The following is a 16,966-nucleotide window of genomic DNA, read 5'->3' as shown; positions in this document are numbered from 1 at the left end:
TGAGCCGTGCCACCTTATTATGTGTTTCTCTATACAGGCCTTCTGACATCAACACTTGACATCCAGCAATAAGATGTGTAACTATTTCTAGTTCTATTATACAGAATCTGCATTTATCTGTTTTACCCTTTTTTTTCTATGTTGGCTATAAATTATCTTGTCTGTAATCCACTATCATGTGCTTCAAATATCAGTCTCTCATCTTCGGCTCTAAGCTCACCTCTCCCTAATCCAGAGCTTTCCAAACTGTGTGTCGGGACACGTTAGTGTGTCGCCTGCAGTGTGCAGGTGTGTCGCACATGCCCGGTTAACTCTGACGCAAGTTTGGGCTTTTTTTTTTCTAGAGATTCACTTTTTTTTTTCAGTTTATGGGTTGCTTATTATTGGGTGATTTTTGCTGTCAATCGTGTTTTTTTGGGGGGCTTGGTGGGTGGAACAAGCCCAGCCATCCTTGCATTGGCTGCTGCTGCTGCCGCTGCCGATGAGGCCTGGCCATGAGGAGTACTGACTGCAAGCAGCAGTGTCTGGTGATCATGGAAGGGAGTGAAGCACTTAACTGGCAACAATCAAAAAGACGAGGTACATGAGTGTGGGGGCCAGACATGTGCTGGGGAGAGAGAGATGAGTGAGTGGGGGGCAAATGTGCTGGGGGGACAGACATGTGCTTGAGGGGGAGAGATATGAGTGTGTGGGGGCCAGACGTGCTGGGGGGAGAGAGATGAGTGAGTGGGGGGCAAACGTGCTGGGGGGACAGACATGTGCTTGAGGGGGAGAGCTATGAGTGTGTGGGGGCCAGACATGTGCTGGGGGGAGGAGAGAGATGAGTGTGTGGGGGACAGACAATTTGTTTTATTATTGTTTCTCATAAATTATAACAATAACATGAATCTTGGAATATATATTTTTAATATAAATTTAAGGTTTTCATGAGATAGGTTGTGTCGTGAAACATTTTATTTATGTATATATTTAAGGAAACATACATAAATTGTCGAAATATGTTTCGTTCGTTTAACCTTTAACCTCTGGTTTACTAGTAGACTGAATTACTGTGTCCCGAAATTATGTTTGTCTAAAAAGTGTGTCACCAACATGAAAAGTTTGGAAAGCTCTGCCCTAATCATTCCCGATTCAGATTTTGAGCCTCCAGGGGTTTTTTAATCGACTGTGCTCCGTTGGGATCTATAGGATCGTTTCTCTCCAGTGTGCCTTTTCTGGTGTCGTGTGAGGCTTATTTTCAGCATGAAACTCTTACTACACTCAGTACATATAAAGGGTTTCTCTCCAGTGTGGCTCCTCTGGTGTCGCGTAAGACTTATCTTCAACCTAAAACTTTTACTGCACTCAGTACATGAAAATGGTCTCTCATCACTATGGACATTTTGGTGCATTCTAAGCTCTCTTTTTTGCCTGAAACGTTTAGCACATATGGTACATGAAAAAGGTCTCTCATCCGTATGAATGCTCTGGTGCACTGTGAGATGCGTCTTTTGGTTGAAGCGTTTACCACACTCCATACATAAAAATGGTCTTTCACCAGTGTGGAGGTTCCAATGAATCTTGAGGTTTTTCCTGCACCTGAAGCTTTTATTACACTGAGTACATGAGAATGGTCTCTCATCAGTGTGCATTTTCAAGTGGCCTTTGAGGTTTTCCATACACCTAAAGCTTTTGCCACACACAGTGCATGAGAATGGTCTCTCATCAGTGTGTATTTTCTGGTGTTTTGTTAAAGTGTCCTTGACCCTGAAGCTTTTATGACACTGAGAACAAGAGAATGGTTTCTCACCTGTGTGAATTTTCTGGTGTATTCTCAGTTTTTCCTTTACTCTGAAGCTTTTACCACACTCAGTACACGAGAATGGTTTCTCACCAGTGTGAATTTTCTGGTGCAGCCTTAATTTATCCTTTAATCTGAAGCTTTTACCACACTCAATACATAAAAAGGGCTTCTCACCAGTGTGGATTTTCTGGTGTTTTCCAAGGCTTACCTTTTCCTTGAAATCTTTACCACACTCTCTACATGAAAATGGTCGCTCTCCTGTATGGGTTCGCTGGTGAGAAGTTAAATGTGATTTCTTTTGAAATCTTTTTTCACAGTCAGCACATGGAAATGGTTTGTCTTCAGTTTGAATTTTATGGTATTGCTCTTGGCCTCCCTTCCTAGTGAAACCATTCCTCTGATTAGTGCATGTAAAAGGTTTCGCTCCTATGTGGATTCTCTCCTGTTCCAGCAGTTCTCCCCTCTGACTGAAGGTTTTTCCACAATCTGCAGATGTAGATGGACTCTCTTCAATGTGATATCTCTGCTGTGACTTCAGAGGTATAGGATCTGTGAGGAATATTTCACATATATCACAGAAACATATTTTGTCCATTCTCAGGCTTCTCTGCTCTTCCCTTGAACATTTGATATAACTGGCACTTTGCTCACACATGCCTGAGTTTCTTGTTAGATTTTTTTGATTCTTTTCTGAGATGCACTGATTCCTGAATCTTCTTCCCCAGTCAGAATGTAAAATGGTATCCTTTCCATCGCTTTCTAACATCATCTTGTTCACTTTTGGATTCTCTCTGAGCTCACAGTGATGTATCTCTGCATTTTGTTTCTTGGGCACATCAGTCTCTGGATAAAGTAAGAAAGGCAGACATGTCTTAGACACACAGTAATGGACCCCAAGGGACTGATGGTCTCAAATGTAGTTGGAAATCAGACTCAGGGGAATGGGAGAGAATTCCCCACGGGAGACTAGATGGAACCAAGTCTATATTGTTTGGGACAGATCATTTTTAGGATGATCAGCCAATGCTATGGCTTTAATTGTCTGGGTTCAAAAAGGGTAATCATATGCAACAAGTGCCTGTAACAGAAACCATATGAGATCTGCAGAGGAGCTTGTGAAGGGGTCTCTGCAGTTCCCAGCTGCTCCTTCCACTCTTCATCTCAGCAGTTTTACCCCAGTCCCTCTTATTCCTGCACTCACCTGAGCAGCTGCTTCTCCCAGTTTCTCTTTCCTCTGATCCCGGCTCGTCCCTGATGTACGGCTCTTCCCCTCGTTCAATGTGGGAGATAATATCAGGGGTGACGGTCAGAGAGCCTGTTCCTGGGGTAAGAACGCTGCATTAGGTTTCCCATAATCACTCTGGATGTGATTCCCCCTCATTCAAGACTTAGAAACATTTCCAGCATAAAGAAACTTCAGCGAACAAAAAATATTCAAATTCTTTTTTTTTTTTTTTTTTTTTTTTTTAACAGCGGTACAGTTGAAGAAAGCCTGCATATCTTGGAAGTCATGCAAACTCTATTTGCTCATCTCTGTAATTTGATTCCTGCTATGAACACTGCTGCCTGGTGGATCACTCGGTAACCTGCCTGCGTGGTGCAAAAGCATCAGAGCTCATGAATTAGCTTCGATAGGATTTTGGAGAGTGCTGAGGAACTGTTGGTTGTCATGGTCTAGGTGGGTACCAATGACGTAGGAAGAGGTAAGAGGGAGGTTCTAGAGGCTAAATTTAGGTTTCTAGGTAGTAAATTAAAATCCAAATCTCCGGGGTAGCCTTCTCAGAAATGCGCCCAGTTCCAGGTGCAGGAATCCAGAGGAGGCTGGAGCTCCGGGGTCTCAACGCATGAATGAGACCGATGGTGCAGGGCGGAGGGCTTTATAGATTCACTGGGAACGGGGAAGGTGGAACGGACTGTGAAATGCTAACAGAGATGGAAACAGTGACCATGGGAGATCTCAAGGTCTCATTTGGGCATGTCAGGGAGGTAAAGTTCCTGGACACCGCACATGACTGCTTCATGGGGCACCTGGTCCTAGCACCAAGGGGGCTGGGGCCTACGTTACAGGAGCTGGTGCAAGAAATAATAGCGGTGGTGCTGCTTGGCAACAGGGCTATAATGCAATCAAATTTTGAGATAGTCGCCGGAGAAAAATAAATAAAACTACAACTTTTTTTTTTTTTTTTTTAATTATTTATTTATCATTTTAAGAATGTTACATTCAATACAATTCAAATCATTATATTAAACAACACAAATATATACCAAAATTTGGCTAAGGTACAACTAAACATAAAACTGAAGAAAAGAAAAAACATATTTAACATATATTTCACATATATTTCAGTTACTTGACCTTATGCCATCTTTTGTACTCAACCTAGAGAGAGATGTGGGAAAAAAGGAAATCTTGGGGAGCTTCAAATAATATATTGTACCAAAAAAAAGGGCAATATTATACTGGATAACATTTTCTTTTACTTATGTTATGTCAGTGGGGATGATGTTGATAATTTACGCTGATCCACAAAACTTTTTAAATGGTCGGGTAATAAAAAAATAAAGGATTCGTCTTGCTTTGTGATAAGACATTTACACGGAAATCTTAAAATAAACTTATATCCCAAAGCAATAACATCTTGCCGGAAGGCTAAAAAAGCCTTCCGTTTCTGTTGGGTTGACGCAGTTAAGTCTGGAAAAATTTTCATATCCTTCCCCAGGTAATTGACTGGGAACTTTGTAAAATATTTTTTCATCACAGTATTGACATCATTGATTGATGAAAATATTGCCATCAGTGTTCCTCTTTCAATTACCTGAGCCTGGGAGTCTTCTAAAAAATTAGTGAGATTACCCTGGAACATTTGATCTTCTGTTGAAGGATTTACATTTCTAGCTTTAGGTAGGAAAAAGCAGTTTATAATTACAGGGGAGTCTTCCAAAACAAACCCCAATGCCTCTATTAAGAAATTTTTTAAGGAAATTATTGGTGTTTCCCCAATCACTCTGGGGAAATTTAGAAATCTTAGATTGAGGCGTTTGGAGTTGTTTTCAAGACTTTCCAATCTCTTACTTATGGATTCTCTATCTTTTATAACTGCTGTTTGGAAGTCCATATTTTTCTTTTCATTCTTTTCCAACAATTTTATTTTTTCAGTTGATTCTTTCATTTGTTTTTGAACCGAAAGGAAATCTCTTTGATTTCCGACATTCATTGCGTCAACTTTATTTTCCAACCTCTGAATATTGTTTAAGGTTCCAGCCATCATATCCCAGAGCATGTCCATAGTAACCACCTCTGGACGGGTCGTAGGGATAGGGGGTGTCCTGTTAGTCAGTTGTTCCACATTTGGTGGTGTGGACATTTCCAGACCACCTATCGCTCCTGCAACACCTTCAGCCTCTGCAATTATTCCTGCAGAGGCTTCTCCCATAGTCCCATTCCCGTTCCGTTGGGCTGGTGGCAGTCCAAGATTTGGACTGAGGGAGGCCTCCTCTGTAGGCACTGCCGGTCCTCCCTGACTAGCAGGCACACCAGATTCCTCAATGCCTGACCCATTTATTCCAGATGTAACCATAAATCTAGTTATGTCCAATTGAATTGGAGAGGGCAAAGGGAGAGAAGGAAATATTCTCACCTTGCCCTTTCTTTTTGGAGGCATGTTCTTCCCAAAAAACAACTTACAATTGAAACCACTAGATTATTTATGGTATATTGCCTAATTTTCCCACATAGATTTTCGGAGGAGTTAAGTGGAGAGAAAATAAAGTTTTTTACCTCAAGACCTTCATTGAGACATTCTTCGGGCCATATCCGGGCGAATACGGGCGAAGCCGGGCAAAGCCGACCATGCGCGCGCCCCTTAGGCGCGCGCGGCTTTGGCAGCGCGCCGGCTCTGCTGCGCGCCGCTAACAGTTAGTTTTTATCTGTTTCCTGCTTCGTCTCACCGGGTCCGCCCCCTGACGTCGGCAGTGACGCTGCTGGGACCGTCGGGTTTGCAGCTGTTGTTTGCTCGCCCCGGAGCCCTCTCAATTGGGGTATTGGTTCTTTTTTCTCACCACGCTCTCCTCCTCTCTCAGCGTGTTTCTCCAACAGTTAGTTTTTATCTGTTTCCTGCTTCGTCTCACCGGGTCCGCCCCCTGACGTCGGCAGTGACGCTGCTGGGACCGTCGGGTTTGCAGCTGTTGTTTGCTCGCCCCGGAGCCCTCTCAATTGGGGTATTGGTTCTTTTTTCTCACCACGCTCTCCTCCTCTCTCCAAAACTACAACTTTAACATAGAACTGTGCCGGTCCTGTGGTGGTGGGAGGAGATTCAAACCCGAGGGATTATCATCAGCAGAGCTGCCTGGGTGGTCCTTGGGAGCCACAACAGGCTTGGTTTCCAGGACATCCACACTGAATATGCAGGGAACAGATCTGCATGCACTGCATGCAAATTTACCTCGTGCATAGTTCTTGTGGGTATCTTGAAAACCAGGCCTGTTCGCGGCTCTCGACTACGAGCATAGCCGGATGCCCATTGCAGAAGCAGGCAGGGCTCTGGTCCTGATGGCTGGATCAGGCCAGAGCCCTGAATCTCAGGCAGCAGAGAGCAGCCCTCTGTTTGCTGCTCCCGCTCCCTCCCCCTGCCAGGCAGAATGTAAGGAACAGAAGGGCAGTAAACCTGAGGCAGACTGACAGGCCGATACAGTACAGTATGTTAACCCGCATTCGGACGCGCGTTTTCGACGCGCTAGCTTTACCCCTTATTCAGTAAGGGGCCCTATTAGTTATTCCCGCACAATACAGAAATTAAAATGTGCAGCCAAGCCGCACAGTTTACTTTCAGAAATTAACGCCTACCCAAAGGTAGGCGTTAATGTCTGCCGGTGCCAGGGAAGTGCACAGAAAAAGCAGTAAAAACTGCTTTTCTGTGCACCCTCCGACTTAATATCATAGCGATATTAAGTCAGAGGCCCCAAAAGTAAAAGTAAAAAAAAAAATTTAAATTTAAAAAAATCGGCCCGTGGGTCGGAAGACAGACGCTCAATTTTGCCGGCGTCCGTTTTCCGAACCCATGGCTGTCAGCAGGCTTGAGAACCGACGCCGGCAAAATTGAGCGTCGGCTGTCAAACCCGCTGACAGCCGCCGCTCCTGTCCAAAAGGAGGTGCTAGGGACGCGCTAGTGTCCCTAGCGCCTCCTTTTACCGCGGGCCCTAATTTGCATAGGCCACCCCCCTGAATCGCGCGCCCAGGAGAGTGGCCTGTGCGCGCGCTGGGAGAGCGGGCGCTCGCCGGCTCTCCTGCGCGTTTTTCTGAATCGGCCTGCGAGTGCAGTGCACAGCAAAGAGCGGGGCTGAAGCTGGTGAGGGCAGCAGAGCACAGTAGGAGTCCTGTGTTCTTCTGTCTGCAGGCTTCTTTTTCTAATTTTCGATCCCTTATTCTGCATTTGGTGTGTTTGACCAAGGTGATTAATCTGCTAGCGTGTAGGGGCTGTGCTGTCCAGACTGTTCTGCTTTCCCAGTATATATTTATTATATTTATTTGATATTGCACTTTTGTGATGCTTCAGCCACAGTACTTCCCCCCTCCCCCCTCCCCAAAGGGAAAAAAAAAACCCTCGGTAATCACAAAGCAGTGGTAACTGGCCCTGTGGCTTTGTGAATCCCGTGGTACTTTTTCCTAGAGGAAAAAGATAGGGTGGTAGCAAAAGCACCCCCTAGACACAACGTGCACTGGGCTCCCGCCACTTAAAGGGGTCGCCCGGCCCTAAGAACGCCCCCCCCCCCCCCCATCTCCAACGTAGTAATAAACCCTGGGGATCCGCACAGAGTCCCTGACTCTCCTCCCCCTCCCCTCTACCATGCCAGCAGCCCCTAATAGTGAAAACAGAATAACTAAACCTTATCAGGACACAGGAAGCCCCGCCCCCTTCACACAAAAACTCCAGCTCCCCTCCCGGAGGGGCCAAGACTCCCATACTGGTGGCACCGCTCCATCCCCCGGGGGCAGGAGTCGGGCTCCGGTGCAGCATAGGGAGATTTCTGTGGCTACGGAGGGGGTCTGGGGGGTGGGGAAGTCCAATGGACGACCAGAGCACTTTTCTTCAAAAAACAGGAGGGTGGGTGGGTGCCCCGGCCCTCGCATCTTTTATGACGACCGCTGCCCTGCTAGGGAAATCAGCGCGGACACTGTCGCCCCAGGAGCCCTGCCTGCAGTGCCGGCCGCCGCAGCCGCCAAGAGAACAAAGTGGCGGGAAACCTTCCGGTGCTCGATCCTTTCCTGTAGCAACTCAGACCCCCCCCATGATGCTGGTTAGCAAGGGGAAAGGGAGAAGGGGTTCAACGGGACTCGGCCTACACTCCGCCAGGGGCCTGGCGCCCTTCCTGGGAGCGGCCCACTCCTAGCTGCAGAGCACCAGTCCCCACAGCGGCCCCGACTGCTGGAGACGGAGCAGCCGCAGACCTTTACAGGGGGGGCAGCGAAGTCAGCTCGGAGCGTTTTTTTTCTCTGTCTGAAAAAAAGAGTAACCGGGGGCACGTGTGAGGGGACTGCAGGGGTAGGGAAGGAAGGAAGGAGGAAAGAACGTGACTGAAGGACTGTGGGGGGGTGCAGAGACGGGAGGAGAGTGCCAGAGAGAAAACGAGGGAGGGAATGGGGGAAAAGAGTGAGGAGACTGGAGTGGGTTTAGAGAGTGAATGAGGAGATTGCAATAGGGGCAGGAGGAAGACGTAATCACTTCTCTGGACCGGTCGGTCAGGCATGGACGCTATGGAAGCTTAACTTGCTTATCTTTAAGACAAGTGACTGCCCCTAAAAAGAGCAATTTAGGTTAGCAGTGTCTCCATCAGAGATATTTCTCAATGAGATATAAAGGTGAACGACATCAGCCATCCATTCTACCCTAACTATAGCCCCCTGACACAGCCCCGTGTGACATCCATTCTACCCTCACTATAACCCCCTGACACAGCCCCGTGTGACATCCATTCTACCCTCACTATAAACCCCCGACACAGCCCCATGTGACATCCATTCTACCCTCACTATAACCTCCCGACACAGCCCCATGTGACATCCATTCTACCCTCACTATAACCCCCTGACACAGCCCCGTGTGACATCCATTCTACCCTCACTATAACCCCCTGACACAGCCCCGGGTGACATCCATTCTACCCTCACTATAACCCCCTTACACAGCCCTGTGTGACATCCATTCTACCCTCACTATAACCCCGACACAGCCTCGTGTGACATCCATTCTACCCTCACTATAACCCCCTGACACAGCCCGTGTGACATCCATTCTACCCTCACTATAACCCCCCGACACAGCCCCGTGTGACATCCATTCTACCCTCACTATAACCCACTGACACAGCCCCGAGTGACATCCATTCTACCCTCACTATAACCCCCTGACACAGCCCCATGTGACATCCCTTCTACCCTCGCTATAACCCCCTGACACAGCCCCGTGTGACATCCATTCTACCCTCACTATAACCCCACTGACACAGCCCCATGTGACATCCATTCTACCCTCACCATAACCCCACTGACATAGCCCCGTGTGACATCCATTCTACCCTCACTATAACCCCCTGACACAGCCCCATGTGACATCCATTCTACCCTCGCTATAACCCCGACACAGCCCCGCGTGACATCCATTCTACCCTCACTATAACCCCACTGACACAGCCCCATGTGACATCCATTCTACCCTCACTATAACCCCCTGACACAGCCCCGTGTGACATCCATTCTACCCTCACTATAACCTCCCGACACAGCCCCACGTGACATCCATTCTACCCTCACTATAACCCCCTGACACAGCCCCACGTGACATCCATTCTACCCTCACTATAACCCCCTGACACAGCCCCACGTGACATCCATTCTACCCTCACTATAACCCCCTGACACAGCCCCGTGTGACATCCATTCTACCCTCACTATAACCCCCTGACACAGCCCCATGTGACATCCATTCTACCCTCACTATAACCCCGACACAGCCCCACGTGACATCCATTCTACCCTCACTATAACCCCCCGACACAGCCCCGTGTGACATCCATTCAACCTCACTATAACCCCCTGACACAGCCCCGTGTGACATCCATTCTACCCTCACTATAACCCCACTGACACAGCCCCGTGTGACATCCATTCTACCCTCGCTATAACCCCCTGACACAGCCCCGTGTGACATCCATTCTACCCTCACTATAACCCCCTGACACAGCCCCGTGTGACATCCATTCTACCCTCACTATAACCCCCTGACACAGCCCCATGTGACATCCATTCTACCCTTGCTATAACCCCCTGACACAGCCCCATGTGACATCCATTCTACCCTCGCTATAACCCCCTGACACAGCCCCGTGTGACATCCATTCTACCCTCGCTATAACCCCCTGACACAGCCCCGTGTGACATCCATTCTACCCTCGCTATAACCCCCTGACACAGCCCCATGTGACATCCATTCTACCCTCGCTATAACCCCCTGACACAGCCCCGTGTGACATCCATTCTACCCTCACTATAACCCCCTGACACAGCCCCGTGTGACATCCATTCTACCCTCACTATAACCCCCTGACACAGCCCCGTGTGACATCCATTCTACCCTCACTATAACCCCCTGACACAGGTCCGGTTGCCATCTATTCTACCCTCACTATAACCCACTGACACAGCCCCGTGTGACATCCATTCTACCCTCACTATAACCCCCTGACACAGGTCCGGTTGCCATCTATTCTACCCTCACTATAACCCCGACACAGCCTCGTGTGACATCCATTCTACCCTCACTATAACCCCACTGACACAGCCCCAGTGTGACATCCATTCTACCCTCACTATAACCCCACTGACACAGCCTCGTGTGACATCCATTCTACCCTCACTATAACCCCCTGACACAGGTCCGGTTGCCATCTATTCTACCCTCACTATAACCCCGACACAGCCTCGTGTGACATCCATTCTACCCTCACTATAACCCCACTGACACAGCCCCGTGTGACATCCATTCTACCCTCACTATAACCCCACTGACACAGCCTCGTGTGACATCCATTCTACCCTCACTATAACCCCCTGACACAGGTCCGGTTGCCATCTATTCTACCCTCCCTCTAACCAGTCTCCTGTGAATCTTCAGAAATGGTAAGGACTATTAAATTCAGCCCTTGCCACAGAATTAGCCAGTCCCAGCAATATTACCTCAGGAGACTGGAAGCCAGGTCAAATTAGGAGAAGCATCACTAGTAGCAGGGGCGGCAGTAGTGTCCTTTTCCCCCCCCCCGATCCCGTCACACCCCCTCCACCTTGCGGATAGGAGGAAGACGGTGGCATTGCAGCCCCTCAGAGGCCACACCCTCTTCCTCAGCTGATGAGGCCGGAGCGGTTGCGTTTTCCACTGTTCAGTTCAAAGTGGGACAGTCTGACTCTAGCAGTAGAGGAGGGCACAGCCCAAGATGTTGCAGTACTGCTGTCCTCCTCCTATCCATGAGGAGGAGGTGGAGCGAGAGCCCTGGAGTAAGTAAGGAAATGAAGTAAGAGTGAGGAGATGGGAGAAGGGAAGGGAATGACGGAGAGTGACGGGATTGTGGTTGAGGTGAAGAGAAGTGAATGAAGGGATCGTGGAGGAAGGGGAGGTAATGAAAGGAGGAAGTGGATGAAGGAATGTGGGAGGGGGGTGGGAAAGAACACCAGGAGAAAGTAAATGAGGGAGAGTAATAAGTGAATGAGGAAAGAACGTGACTGAAGGACTGTGGGGGGTGCGGAGATGAGAGAGAGAGAGAGAGAGAGAGTGCCAGTGAGAAAGCGAGGGAGGGAATGGGGGAAAGAGCGAGGAGACTGGAATGGGTTCAGTGAGTGAGGGAGGGGACTGGAGTGGGTTCAGTGAGGGAGGAAGGAGACTGGAGTGGGTGCAAGTGGAGTGAGGAGATTGGGGGGAGAGAGTGAGGGAAGAGCTGAGTCAGAAGGAGCCGGATCTTACCTCTCCTCTCTTAATCTCATCTCTCCTCCTTCCTGGTCCAGGATACATCCCCCCCCCCCCTTTTTTCCCTCTCCTTCACTCATTCTCCTTCCCTCTCCTTGTGATTCTCTCTCTTTCTGTTCCCCGATCCCCCCCCCCTTCGCCTTCCTCTGTGCCTCAGTCCCCCCCAATCCCTCTTCCCCTCCCTCCTGAGATCCCTTCCCCATCTCTCTTCATGAGCCCCTTTCCCTCCCTACTCCTCTGATCTCCTGCCTCTCCTACCCCCTCTCCTGAGCACTGGTCATTAAGTTCCCTTTCCCCAAAAAAGAGCCAAATAAATTAACTATACACCAAAAATATCAGAAAACAATTTTATTTTACTTTGCAAAAATAAACATTTCTCAGACTATGGTTTGTTTTTTTTAACGGTCTGCATAATTTTGTGCTTTTGTGAACTTTTTTTTTTTTATGGGGTTAGGAAAGGGATCTTATTAGTTTGTCTGAGGCTGAGACCTCAGGGAAGAGAAGGAGATAAAGGAACAAGAGCGGACGATGGAGGAGAGGCACGCGAGAGAGAATTAGAGATGGTGCAGGAAGAAGGGGGCTGATCAGAAAATGGGACAGAGACGGGGGAGGCTTGGAAATGGCAGAAAGAGAAAGGGAAATAGGAGGAAGCAAGTAGGACTTGGGCCCCAGGAACAAAGGTGGTTCCAGGACAAGAAAGAGGGGAGAGGAGTGAGGATCCAGGATGCAGGTTACAAGAGGGCAGATCCAGCATTTGGGACAGATCTAGGATGGAGGGGGGGGGTTGATTTGGAGAGGGAGGATCCCCACACTCTGTGCAACACAGATCCCCTCTCACACACAACCACGCCAACACCGAAACCCTTCATCACACTCCCACCTAGCCCTAGTGCTGATCACCCCTCCCCCCTCTCTGTTTCACACTCACCTCACCGGCCCATTATTCCCTGGTTCCAGCATCCTCCAGCGCTGACCCCCTCACTCCCAGCCGATTTCCCTTCTCACCTCTGTCAGTTCACGCCCCAGGCATGTATACAGCTGACCAGTCACAAAGCTGGTTCTCAAAGCTGGTATTTGAGGATTTTTCAGCTGACCAACATCAGGCACAGTGGAAGTTAAAAAGTGACGAGCTGCACTGTATGCAGATCCATGCACAGCAGCTCATCACTATGGCAATGAAGTAATGCAGCTTGTGAAACATCTCTGCATGCCATGCTACCCTGGGAAAAGTTAGCTACGCCCAAGAAATGTAGTCATTGCCCCCCCCCAGGAGCAGTGTCAGGATACGGTGCCTGGTGATGATCGAGAGGCTGGCAATTTAAAGGGCCACAAGCCCCTTTTGAATCCTCCCTCCACATGTCCAAAAAAAGTCCCTGTGGCATGTTCCTCATGCTCCCCCCTCCTCCCAACCCAACTGGAACCTGAATATTCAGTAGCTGCAGCCCCCAGAAATTAACCTTTTGAAGATTGTTCCTGCACCTCGTGGACCCAGGGGGCCACCCTGGTAAGCTGGGAGGTAAAATGTATGTTGTGATTGAAAAAGGTCGAGGGGGGCTAGTTTTGGAGACCAGGGGATTGGGTAAATGGCCAAAGCAGCAGGGATAATGGAAGAAGCTCTGGGTATTAAATATCCATGTGCTAGCTGGGTTATGGGGAGGTAGCAAGGAAGATGGACCAGCAGGGCTTCTTGGGATGTAGGGGGGGGTGGAGGAAGGCTCAACGGGGCTTGTGGGCTGGGGCTGTAATCGGGGCAGTGACCATGCATTCTTTACTGACCATAGATACATGGAATTTACTAAACCATGATGCTCAGATACCGCAACTTAGTAAATCCCACAGGAATTTTCTCAAGGTAAAACAGAGATTACTGCAGCACTTGCTCACTTTCTTTCACAAAATCACACCAGGAAAACCTCACACACTGAATTGTTTTTTTGGTGTCCCAGGGATGCAAATGAAAACAAAATTATCTCTTACCCAGTGAGATCAGGGTCTCATAATTCTCCTTCATCACCTCCTTGTAAAGCTCCTTCTGTCCTTCATCTAAATTCTCCCACTCCTCCTGGGAGAAATAGACAGCGATGTCCTCAAAGGTTACTGGGACCTGAAACACAAAGCCTTCCATACTCAGAGCCTGATGTAATAAAACGTGAGTGAAAAAAAATGTGCACTGAAGTTTCTTTACTCACGTGCTAAAAAAAAGGCAAAACATGGTTTTACCCACGCTAAGCATATTTTTATGCACACGTTTTTTGGTAAGCATGCTTTTTAAAATTCTTCATGCTTTAGCATTCCAAAAGCTTACTGCATCCAGTTTTAATTCTTTTTTTTCTGTACAGAAAACATGTCGTAGCACAAATCATGTTTCCTGCACTAAAAATACAATTTCCAAATAAAGCATATACTCTGCATATAAATCCTATGTACAGAACTCCTGCACCATAAACTCCAGCCTCTGGTCATAGACTAACATGGGCCCTAGAAACTTTACTCCATCTCGGTCATGGAGTTACATTTCAGCACTAAGAAAACATGAGTTAAGCCTGCATGCCTCTCTGCACTGAGGAGTAATAGCTAATGCCTTGATTAACACAGGAAGTATGTTAGTTTGTATGTACAGTTTTACTCATGCTTGAATGTACACTTCTTGTACTAAACTCCTTAAATTGGGAGTAAAGCTGTATGTTCAAAAATGTGGACATAACCATGCGTTCACATGTGCCCACAGCCGAGCATATCTTATTACATCAGGGCCTCAGTACTTTCTTCATTATGTCCATCAGATGATGGGTCAGTACTGGGGCTCAGCAGGGAAGGGGGGAGAGGTTTCAGGGTATATATAATTCACAGTCACATAACAGACAGCACATAGTCCCAGAACAGGAGACCTCGCAACACCAGAGCCCAGTAGGGTTGCAAACTGGCTCCAGATTTTCAGGACAGACTGATCTGATTCTGGGCTAACACCACTACACACAGAAACTTTTAGTTTTGCTTTTCCAATGAACTGCAATATTGAAATCAGAACCACAAGTTCCTACATGCAATTGGCTAAAACCAGGACTGGATCAACCTGTCCTGAAAATCTGGAATCAGTTGGCAACCCTTGATCTCAATAGGGCAGGGCAAGAGTTTATTATGTGTATATACTGTATTCATAGTCACTTAGCACACAGTCCCAGAACAGACTTATAGCAATTGGAAATCGGTAACGCGAAAAACCTAAAAAAAAAAAATCTTTGTGGGATTCCTGAGCCCTCTCCTTATACTCAGGAGGGTCCAAAAGTGCTATTTCTGCATCCCAAATCTGCTAGGGGTCCTATTAAAGTCAGGGCTGACTCTGCGGGTTAGAAAGCTGCAGCAGTGGTTGTACAAAGAGATCAGGAAATTGGGAGCAATCTCCTACCTGAACAGAAACTCCTGAGGGCATTTTCCTCTCTGCTTTTTCTGCTCTCAGAATTAGAAATGAATTGGGGGCTCTATTTCTGGCTGGGAAAGAGCTGAGTGTTTGCTTCTTGCAGTGCAGTTTGATGATAGTTACAGGGCCAGGATGAGGGGGCGGTAAGGAACAGAAAATGAGATTAAGGGATGGGGGTTTGTGGATTCAGGGGATGGGGGTTTCTGGATTCAGGGGCTAATCTTCAAACGAAAAAAGAAAACCCTCCATCGTTCTCTCTCTCTGCTCGCCTCCAGCACAGGACAGCGCTTCTTCCCGCTGGGCGCAGTCTGATGACATCACTCAGGGGCGGGCACCCAGGCTGATGTAATTACACGGGAAGAGCGAAAACCGGTGACATGAACTGAGCTTTACGCCGCGCACTGTCACTGCAGGATGGAGCCTTTTCAGGATTCTTGTGAATATTTACGGCCGCCTGCTCAGAGTTGGCCTTTTAGATAAAGTTACCCAATCTCACTCCCTCTCTGCTTTAATTCCCTCTTCCAACATTAGCGCTCCTCTCCTAATCATACCTAGGGACTTTAAGTTCTACCCATCCTAAGGTGCACCAAGCTTAGCGATCATTATTATTACCATTTTTTTTATGTACTAAAACTAGTCCCTATGTAGGGCGTGGTCTAAACGTCCCAAAAATGTGCACTAATTTGGGTAGACTTTCCATGTTCATTTATGGAAATCAGTTGCAGTAAGATTTCTTCCTATTCAGGAAAGGGTGCTATTAAAAATCAGTGCACTTTTTCACTTTACCTTTAACGCAATGGCCTTATCTTCCCCTAAGTGTCCTTTACTCCCTCGATCATCTTGCGGTCCAACCGATTCCCTCACAGGCTTCCTGCTTCGGATATATTAATAAATAATGTAATAAATAATAATAAACGTTTTTAGTATGAGTTTATGCCTCTATGGTCAACTTTCCAAATTCTCTCTTAGCCTATCTTATCAATGTTTTGCATTTAACTTGCCAACGCTTAGGCTTTTTTTTCTATTTTCTTCAGATGAACTGAGTCAAGACAACATTAAGATTCAAAGGCACTGGAGGTTTAACTGACCCAGGGCTTCGAATGTTATAATCCCACCATAAATGTGGATACCAAAGGATGGATGGAGAATGGAGCTCTTTCCACCTGCTGATTGCACTGAGATGCACTTTCCCAGATGAAGCACTAAGTCCTGAAGAAGAAAGGCAGAACAAGTGCTAGGGCTATAGGGAAAAGGGAATAAAAGAGCTAGACTGACACCATGACATAAACCTCTTCCACTTAAAGTTATAGAACTTCCGATCTGAAATCAGTACATCTTCCACACTTTTCAGAAGAAGCAGGGATTATTATTAAACTATTGCATGCTCAATATCCACACTGTGAGGGCTAGAGAGGATAGATTTGAGTGGCAGAGCCTGCCCTTCTCCAGTGGGATGAGGGACAGAAAAGCTCCGAATAGAACAGGAAGCTGCACAAACAATCAGATGAGGGAGGGAAACCACAACTGTTTTGACAATGCCAGAGGAATGAGGATCAGCTGTGTATGAGCCCATAGTACCTTCTGGACCGTCCTTGCAATTAATGGGATCTATGGATATGCATAAAGTAGACAGACACCCCATCTTAGCAGAAAAATATTGGGAGCTGACCTGAACCTGCTCAGACACATGGAGCAAAAACTCTGGACTTTTATGTTGCTTTCTGAAGCAAATTGGTCAATTGTTCACGGTCCTCA

The 16,966-nt window shown here is 47.5% G+C and overlaps 1 protein-coding gene across 1 annotated transcript; it reads right to left on the bottom strand.

Moving 5' to 3' along the window:
- Window positions 1–1,011: 1,011 nt before the first annotated feature.
- Window positions 1,012–13,825, bottom strand: LOC115083883 (gastrula zinc finger protein XlCGF26.1-like). Its single transcript, XM_029587941.1, has 3 exons — window positions 13,771–13,825; window positions 2,985–3,104; window positions 1,012–2,626 (listed from the first exon to the last, which is right to left on the bottom strand). The coding sequence occupies exons 1-3, from the start codon at window positions 13,802–13,804 to the stop codon at window positions 1,158–1,160; spliced, it is 1,623 nt and encodes a 540-aa protein (XP_029443801.1). The 5' UTR covers window positions 13,805–13,825; the 3' UTR covers window positions 1,012–1,157.
- Window positions 13,826–16,966: the final 3,141 nt, after the last annotated feature.

Source organism: Rhinatrema bivittatum, chromosome 2, assembly GCF_901001135.1.
Source record: "Rhinatrema bivittatum chromosome 2, aRhiBiv1.1, whole genome shotgun sequence".
Classification (NCBI taxonomy): Eukaryota; Metazoa; Chordata; class Amphibia; order Gymnophiona; family Rhinatrematidae; genus Rhinatrema; species Rhinatrema bivittatum.
Note: the sequence above shows the minus strand (reverse complement) of the source record. Positions and strands in the feature narration are given on the sequence as shown.

What these genes read in the sequence shown, in the direction of transcription:
- LOC115083883 (XM_029587941.1), bottom strand. Translation starts at nt 13,804, where the DNA reads ATGAAGGAGAATTATGAGACCCTGATCTCACTGG. An exon ending in TGAGACCCTGATCTCACTGG is followed by an intron (nt 3,105 to 13,770) that starts GTAAGAGATAAT and finishes TTCTTACCCCAG; the next exon opens with GAACAGGCTCTCTGACCGTC. An exon ending in TGGGAGAAGCAGCTGCTCAG is followed by an intron (nt 2,627 to 2,984) that starts GTGAGTGCAGGA and finishes TACTTTATCCAG; the next exon opens with AGACTGATGTGCCCAAGAAA.